The sequence below is a fragment of the Cyprinus carpio genome, chromosome B6 (assembly GCF_018340385.1).
Source record: "Cyprinus carpio isolate SPL01 chromosome B6, ASM1834038v1, whole genome shotgun sequence".
In the NCBI taxonomy this organism is placed as follows: domain Eukaryota; kingdom Metazoa; phylum Chordata; class Actinopteri; order Cypriniformes; family Cyprinidae; genus Cyprinus; species Cyprinus carpio.
Genome location: NC_056602.1, coordinates 24642729 through 24654935, shown reverse-complemented (window position 1 = coordinate 24654935; position 12207 = coordinate 24642729). Strand labels below are relative to the sequence as shown.

General features: G+C 37.0%; 1 protein-coding gene across 2 annotated transcripts in view; it reads left to right on the top strand.

Moving 5' to 3' along the window:
* Positions 1-12207, top strand: part of LOC109100425 (metabotropic glutamate receptor 4-like) — a 144418-nt gene that overhangs the window by 41667 nt on the left and 90544 nt on the right. For both annotated transcript variants that reach the window (XM_042726432.1, XM_042726433.1), the window contains exon 2: positions 1813-2706. In XM_042726432.1, coding sequence (XP_042582366.1) covers positions 2179-2706 — 528 coding nt within the window. In that variant the 5' untranslated portion in view covers positions 1813-2178. The remainder of the gene's footprint in view (positions 1-1812; positions 2707-12207) is intronic.

Below are 12207 nucleotides of genomic sequence, written 5' to 3'. Positions count from 1 at the left end.
GACTTCACCTTAAAAAACTAAGGGAGTTTATTAACCAGTGTTGGGGAAGTTACTTGGTGCTGTAGCTACTTAACTCAAGCTACAGTCAAGCTTAATATATATATTTTTTGTGCATGCACAATATGAAGAAGAAGAAAAAACATTATATAACATTACAGTTTCTTTTTTCTTTTTTTCTTTTTTAGGAAGAGTACTGCAATTCTGGAAAAAGCTACAATACTGAAAAATGTAGCTGAGTTGGGAACATTGCAACTTTTAGTTAGTTACTCCCTAACACTGTTAACAACACCTAACAGCAAATCATTCAAGACAAACACCTTTGAATCTAGGCTGTGTTCCATCTCTCACGTGTTTGGCAATTTTTCCCTTTCCTTGTGAGTGTGGGAGAATGGAACATGTGCTTCCAGCCTTACCGTGGTCTCTCACACTAACTTATTTTCCCAGAGGAAGGATTCCCCAGTTCACTCTTTAATATCAAAGCACATTTGCCAACATTGAAAAAGCATTTCAGAGTCACTTCAGAGGCCCTGTTGTAATTCTTTGAAGTGCCTGTGCACAGGAGGAGAAGTGTGGAGCCACTGTATAGTGTACTAATATGGGAAGAGGTGGGAAGAAAGGAAGAGATAAGAAAAAAAATCTAGATAGAATGAGAGCAGGTCAGTTAGACTTACAAAGGCATAAAAGAGAATTTCTGAGATTTTTCTGTCACCTTGTAAATAAGTGAGGTGAACCAAACTGTGCAAAAACGATTTGCTTAGATCAAGGCTTGAAAAGAATTGCTTAAACTGCATCCATGTTTAAAGAAATGCACAGGATTTTTATGAAAGTGCTGCAACTGTGCATTTAGTGATCATTTAAAAATATGCAGTACTGTACATAAAAAGCAATATAAAGGGAGATTTTAATGCTATGTATAACTCAAAATAATAGATACATATGAAAATATATCTTCAGCATGCTGGAGGAGGTAAAAACAAGTCAAGCCGTGAATCATGACGTTGCATGAGAACAATGATGTGTAGGCATTAAAAATATGGCTAGATCATTTTGCTGTATTTGTCCCTCACCATTAAAGCAAAATTCCTGTTCAAAAGAATCAGCAGCTCAAATATATGCACATGCATACTGAAAACACAGAAGCCTAATGGAATATTGCAGTATGTAAATTTTACCCCAATTATGCAACAATTAAGGGAGTAATGATAACAGTGAATGTCAAAGTTGTGGAAAGTAACTTGTCCTCACATCGATATCAGTGTCATTCAAATTAAATCTCGTTTCAAGTAATTAATGACCTCGAGGTTATCCAAATAACAATCCTTTCTGAGAACTTAAATATCCTGCGGTGACTGTTGCAGCTAGAGATTAAAAGGTCTGCCTTTTGTCAGTATATGGTGTGTGCAGAACAATTTTCATCAACCCAACTCATTTTCTTTATCAGAGCTTGTCATTTCAGATGGGGGGAAAACGAAAACAGCTCATTACATAGATAATTCTCTCTCGCTGGATCGGAGCTCTTCATTGGAATGCAGCTCCTTCATTCAGAATGTTGAAAAGAGACATGTGGGAGCCAAAGCATATTTCTCATGACCTTGGGAGCCCATAGCAACATTTTAAATTCAAACTAAAGAGAGGGAGAGAGAGGGAGCATGTGAGAAAAAGCAAGCAGGTTTTCAGTAAGATGCTGCAAAGGAAAGTTTAAGGGAAAGAACATAAGTCCTGCAATGCCCATACTAACACAGAAACATCTGCCTGTATAGCCTTTCTGTGGTGCTTACTCATTCCTTTCTTCATATCTTTTTTTTTTTCCAGGAAGGCTCACAGGTGGGTGAAGCTTTGTGTTCGCAGCACAAGACCCCCAACCTCCTCCACTAGGAGACAGGGCGATTGAAAACCTAGAGGGAGCAAGGGACCAAAGACGTACGGTTAACCCTTAATCTCATCAAAGGACTCTAGAGGAAGTTCCTTGACAGGAGATAAAGTGGATTGACTCAGAACTGCTGCCTAAAAAACCTGATGAGCATTCCATTCAATTACAAACCCATCGCTACGTGACATAACTATGAACTTTAAAAGATTGTGCCCTGGGAAAGGGTGCCTCCATTGACCCATCAACTCAGTTGTGACACATCTCAAATCTAAAAATAGACACGCTTTGGTTGAAACTAGCTTGCTGTAATGTCTTCAGTCATGGGCAAAATTGTTGGATGGACCAACTGCCACTGTCAGGGCTCAGCATTGGTCCTTCTCTACCTCTTTCTGACTGCTTTGGCTGCAAAGCCCAAAGGTCCAGGCCACACCCATCTAAACTCTATCCGGATTGATGGGGATATTTCATTGGGCGGCCTGTTTCCAGTTCACGCCCGGGGTCACGAGGGCAAACCCTGTGGTGAGCTGAAAAAGGAAAAGGGGATCCATCGTCTGGAAGCTATGCTCTTTGCTCTGGACCGCATCAATAATGACCATGAACTGCTCCCAAACATCACGCTGGGCGCCCGCATTCTGGACACATGCTCGCGAGACACTCACGCTCTGGAACAGTCTCTCACATTTGTCCAGGCGCTCATCGAAAAGGACGGTACGGATGTGAAGTGCCAAGGTGGAGGATCGCCCATCATTACCAAGCCAGAAAGGGTGGTGGGTGTCATTGGAGCATCGTCCAGTTCCGTGTCTATAATGGTGGCTAATATCCTCCGTCTGTTTAAGGTAAACAGCATAATCATTATTCTATTTATTTATTTTATGTGGTTTTGGATTGGACTTGACTACGATGGATTTACTTGTCTGCTTCCAAGTTGAATTTACATTCTGGTCCAGGCTTGTTTTCTGCTGGCCTAGTGAGAGAGACAAAAATGCAGATGATTTTTTGGAGTTTAGAAATCTTTAGTATCCTTATTTGATATATATATATATATATATATATATATATATATATATATATATATATATATATATATATATAAATGATGGAAAAAAATAGTGCTGTCAAACGGTTAAATTGCATCCAATCGCATCCAAAATAAAAGTTTGTTTACATAAAATGTGTGTGTACTGTGTATATTCATTATGTATATATAAATACACACACACAAACACGCACAGTATATATTTAAAAAATATTTACATGTATTTATATGTATGTATGTATATTTATGTTTATATGCATATAATTTATATTATTATTAATATATAAACATAACATATGTTTCCTAAATATATACATGCATGTGTGTGCAATTGATCGTTTGACAGCACAATAAAAAATTAAAATAGAAAGAAAAAAAATCGTAAAATAGAATAAAATAAAAAAAATTAAATAGAATTTTAATTGAAAAAAAAAAAAACCAAACAAACAAAAATATAACAGAAAGAAAACAAAAGCACAAGAAAAAACATCTAAATGAACACTGTTGCAAACCTTTAGCTGTTAATGCTTATCTTCCTGATCATTAAGGTCTTACCGCTTTAACAAGTTAAGAAGCCTGGTTTGAACAACGCTGGACCAGTTTTGCAAACAAAACATATGCTGGAGACAGCTTTGCTGGTCTTTTCACGGGTTTGAAATGAATACGCGGATGTGTGAGATTGGATTTTGTTGCTGTTGCTTCTGTATCTTTCTTTCCACTGTCGTTTGGTCTTCTCCTTTGGTAAGCAGAGTGGATAGCAGTGTCCCAGTAAATGTATAATTGATAAGAAAGCAATCTGGAGTGTCTTACATCCACTTAGCCACGAACAAACAAAGTCAGTAGCATTCCTCAACTCATTCTGTGCAAATTGCTAGGCTCCTATCTGATAATGTAAACATGGCCTATTTCCAAACAAATGTTAACAGAATATTTACGGCATTACATGGATGAAACCGAGCTAAAGACATTTCTGAGTTAGTATACAGCACTTCCAGTCTTCAAGATCTGATTCTTTTCACCGTTATGTTCACATTGTTATGGAGGTGGGTAATTTTTCATCTTGATGAATGTTTAACGGCACACTTTCACACTTTGATGATCACTTCAGGGGGATATTCTAAATATGCAAATAAAATAGTTTTGCACCCGTGATTCAGTTAACATGCAATACAGGAAACAGATAGCAAATGTGGATTATGGGTTTAACATGATGTATTGTAGCATGTCTTATATATGTGTGATGCATGAATTGTTAATTGAATGAACATGTGAATTGTGAACATCAACCTGACAATAAGAATTGGTGTATCTTAAGGCTAACCATTAAAGACACTCTTAAGGATCCTCTGCATGCATCTGTTGATTACTCTCAACCTAAGAGATCAAATGCCTCTCCGTTTTACAGGGGACGGTGGTTATTTAGGAAAAAAATTGTTTGCGTTTGGGGATCAGATTTGCATCTGTTCACAAAGCAGGTATATGAATAATGCAGGACTTCATGCTTAGCTCAGAATAGCACTGACCTGGCGTCAGCGAGGCCGATTCTCATTCATTCCTCAGCCAGGCTGCCCAGAGACAGATGCCCAACATTTAATGGATATTTACCCTCTGAAATGCCGACTACATGGTGCCATACATCAGCCAAAGAGTTGTGATCAAAGACAGATCGCAGGCGGAGGAAACTCAGCAGCAGCGCGTGAAGATGACAGGCCTCGAGCCTGAGTGCTGATATAAGTGCATTTAAAGCTCACAGCTAAAACACTGGCGTTATTGAGAAAAAGAGGCAGCAGGTGCAGTGACAGGGCAACTGGGGAGTCCTCGCTGCGGGTGGAGCTCGTTTGCTCATAAATTTACTGACCGCTTTTGTGCAAACCCTCTTATTAGGATCTTCAGATCAACAGTGCACTGATCTTTAGTTCAGAAGCACACCTCAGTTGCGGTTAATAAAGATGAACCTCACAGCACTGTCATGCACTCTACGCATAAATGCCTCGGTTCCTCCCAGTCATTTGCAATTTCCTGTACTCATGTACAACATGTACTCGTTCCATCCAGAGCCATTTTACCGGAAGCCTGAAAGGTTCCGGTTGAAGCTGATGTAATCTTTTTATAATCCACTTAGATAATGGCTTCAGCTTTGACCATCAAAGTACAATGTATATATAAAAAAGGACTGGTAAAAGGAATGTTTTCATTTGACTGAAAAATGTTGGATTAGACTGAAACTCTTCGCTGACAAAAAAAGCACCATGGTATTATTACCGTGGTATTTTTTGGGCATGTACCATAGTAATATCACGGTCTTCTTTGAAGTACCAGAGTGTGTAATCATTCAGTACTGTGGTACATGAAGTCCCTTTAAGGCAAGTCGGTCCTTGGTCAGAATGTTAGGTAATGGAGGTAAGGCTCCAATCTACTTGAATAGGAAAAGACTCAAATTGCCAAAGTTGCTTGTCAAGATTGCAATAAAATCTGAAAACTATACAGTAATATCATAAAATTGTTTTCTTTAGCAGAACTTGCACTTTAAAGTATTTGTTGCAATATATAAAGTATTTGTAGGCATCGTAAATATGATATTGCAGCTCAATAATTAAATTTTTAATTACATTTCAATTTTAAACACAATACAGCAAATTACTTTTCCTATTTTTGTTCTACAAAAAAAAAATAAAAAATGATTCAGTGACTCTCTCATAAATAAATTTACTTGCTCCTCCTTATACTTTCTCTGTTTTAAAACACTATGGTATAATGATCTAATAACATCACACTACTGCCTCAGTACTCATGCGAAAGGTGCCTGTATGCATTACAGAGTAGAAAACTGTAAATATCTGCCACATCTGCTCAAAGAACTGATGTATGCTTACCCAAGGCAGTAAAAGAATTTGTGCATCAGCAAAAAGCATTTTTTTGCTCCAGACAGTCTCACTGAATTTAACATGCTCTCTGACCAGATGCAGCTATTGGCCTTTTGCTTGCGTTTTGCTAGTTTTCAATTGTGGAATCCGAAGCACTGAGAAACAGGAAAAATGCATACTTGCATACGCAAATGCACATGCATACACACACGTAACCGTTGCCCACAACCTCAAACATGCACACACACGCAAACACCAGGGAGAAAGAAAACTGCATACTCTTGCAAGAACACCCTGCTCAAGATGGAAGGTCTGCCACCTGCGTGCAGTTTAGGGGGTTAACAAAAAGCACTTTCCCTAGCATAGATTTGGCAGTCCTGAGCTTTCACGATTAATATTTCACATCAGCATTACGTAACAGCAGCTAGAAGCAGCAAATTATCCTTCCTCAACATGTATGTAACAAAAAATCCGACAGCACATTCAGAGTACAGGCTGGAGTCAGAAAGAAAAAGCAATTCTTGTTTGGAGTTATGTGAAATTTGCCAGCATAATTTATCTAACAAAAGAGTTGCGGCGTCAAACTCACAGCTGTCATAAACGTTACAGCCACATCCTCTTGCCTTCTCTTATTGTTAATATAAAATGGAAGCTTGTTTTTGTTTAATCACTGATTTTTCTGTGCCAAAAAGACTTGAAATGAAACTATCCAAAGCATTTTGGATTCGTGAAATGTTTACCAGCACTGATAATGTTCTAGCTATTACAGAGTCTCTTACTTTCATGGCTATAAAGCAAAACTACCTACCTATCTTAGTAATAATGCAAACAGTCTATTAAAAATGTATGTTATGACAGACCATCAGAATTACTATTATGGGTCATAGAACTGCCCTGGGTTCACAGCTATGCTATTAAACAATGGCTGACTATTTTATTTTAGTGATAAAATTGTCCAAATTTATGTACATCGAATCAAAAAAAAACATAGTCATTCATCCCTATTTTTATTTTTTTTTTAGTGTTAAAGTCAACATAAAAAAAGAAATCTAAATTTACCCCATCTACTTTCCTAATACACGTTCTTGATCTTACTGTGCACTGTTCCAAAGAAAAAAATAAAATAAAACTTGTTTTTCGCTTATAATTTGTCATTTCCCTACCAACAATATCTAAGACCACTTTTCACAGTCCATGGATGATGTTCAACGGATAAAATCTGACCCCACCCAACATTTTTTTTGCTTGTTGAACATCCCCTTTAAAGGGTTAGTTCACCCAAAAATGAAAATTAGACTGTGTTTTACTCACTCAAGAGACATCCTAGGTGTATATGACTTTCTTCTTTCAGACGAATCCAGTCAGAGTTATATTAAAAATTTTCCTGGCTATTCCAAGCTTTATCATGCCACTCAGTGGGTGTTGTGTTGCTTTGGTTCAGTAGAAGTGAAGTGAAATGAAAAGATCCATTAAATATTTAAAAGTGGTATTCTGTATTGAGTTAATGCATTTTTCTAAGAAAAATATCCATATTCAAAATGTAATAATCACTTTAACCCTTTCGCACGTAAATTTAAAATATTCTAGCTGAGCCCCCAGCATGAGTTTTTTTGTAGGCGACCATTATTTTAGAATTTATCGCCTTATTGTTTCCATGGCGACGTGTCATGTTTGTCATGTGACACAGCGCAGCCACAATAGATCTGTTTGACACATGGATCGTTTTTATTTAGTTTTTCCTGTTTTATTTAAAATATTCACAAACATGCTCACTATATCATGAAATATCTGATATTCCGATTCTGAAATATGTGCAAGTAAATCTATTTGGTAGTTTAAACACCTTTATATCAACCGTGTTAGTTGATCTATACCGGGTTATGGGCGCCGCCATACTAGTTTGCGCTGAATTCGAGCTGTGGGATTTAACACGCAAATTCATCCTCTCCTCCCGAAACATGTTAAAGTAGGTAACCGGTAAACTGGGAGAAGAGCAGAGTAAACTTTATAGTTACAGTACCTACACAATCTGAAAATGATATCAATAAAACATGTCGTCAGATTATATTTGTAAGGAACATTATTGCCGATAGACATCAGCGTGTATTTTACAAACTGTAAATGTATGGTTTTGCTAGTACTTATGTGTATTTAAATGTCTGAAACCTAAAATAAGCATTATATGGTTGAAAACACTGAATATTTGTGATAATATGACAAGCGCTCAGCTGATCCGATCTGGCTCAGCGCCAGCCAAATCGTGAAAACGGATTTAAATTCAGCAGTTGATGATGTGACGCACTGAAAGTTCTAATCACACCGGTGTGATCGTACGCTTTAAAGGGTTAATGTAGCTTGTACCAACAGTTGTACACGGATACAGCTTCAGGAGGATGCAAATGAGGTCAGGTTTGCGCATGCACTGGTGAGTCTCATGAAAAACATTTGTTTACAGGATCAAAGGAAGCAAAGTTTCCTTAGTTTAGCCCAAGAAAACCAGTCTCCTCTTGGCTTATATCGAAATCCTCTGACATTTTTCGTTACAAATCCTCGTTTTGTACTTCTAATTAGTGACCATTGTTTTGTTTTGATCTCTCCATTGCGTTTCCGCATTTGTCACTTCTGAGTGGTGCATGCGCAAAGCTGACCTCATACGTCATCCACCCTGAGCTGCTTCCGTTTAACAACAGTGAGTGCAAGCTAGATTAAAGTGATTATTACGTTTTGAATATGGATATTTTTCTTACAAAAACGCATCCATTCGCTACAGGAGACCTTTGTTCACCACCCCGAGCCATGTAAGACACTTTTTTTTATGGATGGGCGCTTTTTATTTAACTTTTTTTGGACTGAAGCACTGCAACACCCGCTGACTGCAATGATATAGCTTGGAATAGCCAGGACAATTTTTAATATTTTTGATAATTCCGACTGGATTCGTACGAAAGAAGAAAGTCATATACACCTAGGATGCCTCGGGGATGAGTAAAACACAGCCTAATTTTTATTTTTGGGTGAACTAACCCTTTAACTCACAAATGCAAATGGTTTGCAAAATGGCATTTCGTGTTGACATTAACAGAAATCTTTACTTTCAATCCAAAAAAGGTCAGTGGTTTCAAAACATTTTCAGGGGGATAATTAGATTTAATTAATTACAATAATCATTGCCTGCTTGCATTGAGTTTTGTATTCACGTAAATCACTGTTCAAATATTGTGCTTTCAGCAGGCTTGTGAATGTTTATGCCACACAGTTTGTAGCTACGCCTGTAATTTAGCTATAAAATTAGAGGGCGATGTAATTTTCTGCAGAGTTTATACACCCCCATTTTAAACCCCCATTCCTGCCCAGACACTTTGAGGAGGACAGTCGATTCATGATATAAACTCTCGCAATGGTTGTTTTGTCTGTCTGGATGTTTGATTGTTTCAGCGCCAGTGAGTTATAAAGAGTTTCAGAGAGCCAGGGAAGGGTCGCTATAACAATTGTTAACACTCACTCTTAAATTGGGCTGTTTACGTGGCGGTCTTACTGTCTGTTTCCACTCAAATGTCTGACATATTGCTCTATTTTCCTCCATTTTATCGTTTCTTTGTCTTCCTAAGTCTTGCTGCCCAGGATTCTGACCTGACTGCTTTCACCAAGTAACTTCAAAAATCACTGCTGATGGCTATATTTGAAGTGATGTTGGAAGAGAAAGCAAAAAGAGCAGTTTTCAAAGCAAAAGTGACAAAAGCAATTAGATCTTCCAGCACAGTTCACCTGTTTCAGTGAGGAAATATTTCAGCATTTAAACCCTAAAGGTGAAGCGTGTAATTTCTTTGGTGACAGAATGGAACTGTTTTTCAACAAGTTTCTTGAACACTCCCCCTGTCTGCTATTGGTTAAATAAGCAGATAACCACACCCTAATCTTAAGCCATTAAACTAGTGTTGCTGGGTGGTTGAGATGCTCAGTTTAACAAGGCAATGTTTTTATAGCACCACAGTATTTACACTTTTTTTTTTTTTTTCAGGGGAAATCAACTGATTTAAGATTTACGTCTAGGTGTCTTAGTTTGAAAAGTATTTTTAACATACAATAAATAAACTGGAGTTTGCAATCCAGTGCAATTCTTAATTCATTTTCAGGGAGGCACTGCACAGCTGTGTATTTATGGAAAATTAATTTATATTTACTCAAATCACATGTGCAAAGCTACATAGTCTATTGCTTATCAGTCACTCAGTGGTGTTGCAGATTTTCTAGCACATTTCATGAGAGAACAGATGCATGCACGCACAATGTTGACATTTAGAATGAAACATTGAATTTACCCCAGATGATGGCAATTGCCAAGCCTATAGACCAGGAAAATTGCAATTGATCCACATTGTTATCTGATGCATTGAAGCTTTTCATAAAATTCCTGGTTTATGGTGAGCTTTTTTCAACATAGTAGGTCTCAGGGGCTAATATTAACAAGCTTTATTACTCTCCATATCTTTTTAATTATTTGTTTAGAGCAATGTAAATTGAATCATTTACATGGCAGTGTGTGATATATGAACTTTCACAGATTCAAAATTCAAATGCTTTCAACAGGCCTCCATTTACTTTGATTTGCTTTCTTTTCAGTATAGGTTATGGCAAATAAATTGTCTCTCTTCCTGTGTGACAGATGGGGCTTTTACCCATCGGCAGAAAAATACCACACCGGGTCTCTTTGATTTCTGAAGCAAACTTGCCATCATTTGAGTAGCTTGCTTAGAGGTTCAATTTGACATTGCCTTCCATCTCAAAGAAGGTTACATCGTAATAGCTCTCCATCTAAAAGTGCCTCCATTTTTCAATTACACCTACCCAGCGTGTGATCATGTTTTTACCACCTCACAAACTAATACTCTATTGCAAGGGATTGGAGTGACAAATTTAACATAATTTCCCTTTCAGAGGTTCCCACTGGTTTCTCATCTGAGGGTTTTTGAATTAATGGGTAAGGTATTAGAAATGTTTGCGTTAGCCCCACTCTGACCATTAAAGGAGCCACTGGTACCATATTCTGTACACTGACTATATGTTATTTAAAGAAACCGTTCATTAAGAAATTAAAATTAAGTCATTATTTACTTACCCTTACATCATTACTAACCAATATGGTGTTTTTTTTCATGGATTACAATAGAAGAATTTATCGTTATTTGAACTCAAAAATGAATTAGAATTGTTATTTTGAACAGAGTCTGCTCAACGAATTACTTGATTTGGTTCAGAAACTGGATTCAACATTTCGCTCAAAAAATTACTAAATTATTAAACTGGATTCATCATTTTGATTAAGAGTTTGAATGATTAGTTAAAATATTCTTTTTTTTTTTTTTTTTTTTTTTTTTGTTAAGCTGACATCAAGCTTAATTCAAAGTAGCTGATAATGGATTACTCTCATTGTGTTTTTTTGGTGCTAAACAGCCTTGGCGTTATATGGATCATACCTGTGTTTAGATGCTTCAAAATGTCAAATAGTTTACTTTCAGAAGAACAGAAGTCATACAAGTTTGGAACAATATGGGCTAAGTAAATAATTTCACTTTTTCTGAATAATTCTGTATAAAGGGCCATTTTCACAAAGGACCATAACTATAACGACTACTAAAGTTCTAATTTAATGAGAATTGTTACATCACAGCTATTACAATAACGATGCAGGAGAACAGTTTACATACAGTATTCGAGTCACTTCTGTATGAACAAGTAGCTGATGTCAGTCATCTTTTATGTTCTCCCCATAGCTGTGAATATCACCTGTAATCATAGTAACAGTAACTGAAATAAATATCATATATGGCAACGTAAATATTACTGGATAGTCACACCCGACGAGTCATGAGTGATTTGCACGTTAATGAACCAACAGCAGTTTGAGAAGGAATTGTTTCGGAAGAGTCGCGCGCAGGCGAGATTAGCGTCGGTGGAAGACAGTGACTGGATCTTTAATTTTCAGGTGACACATAGCTCATTTTGTTATTTTTTTATGTTACCAGAACCACACATAAAAACGAAACATGGCTGTCTTTGTATATATGTTGCTCTGTATGACTCACGGTTCTTTTCACACAGCAGGTGTTCATCAAATGTATGGTTATGAATCCAGAAAAATACGGATGTGAGTTCAGTTATTGAACGCAGTTGTCAGTTTTCATAAACAGCCAGACCGGTTATGAATATAACTGCATTAAGAGCTCAAATATATGTCTGACAACCGTATTCTGCTGCTATGTGAACATCTCAAAATTGTCACAGTGCTCTTATTTTCCAAGGTACTGAAGTATCCAGTAAGAAAAAAAATATATGTCTGAGATTTCAATATGAACCCCCAATATTTCTTATTAAATTCGTCTGAGAACAAATTATCTGAGCCATGTCAATTTGTGTAGCTCTGTACATTCACTATGCAT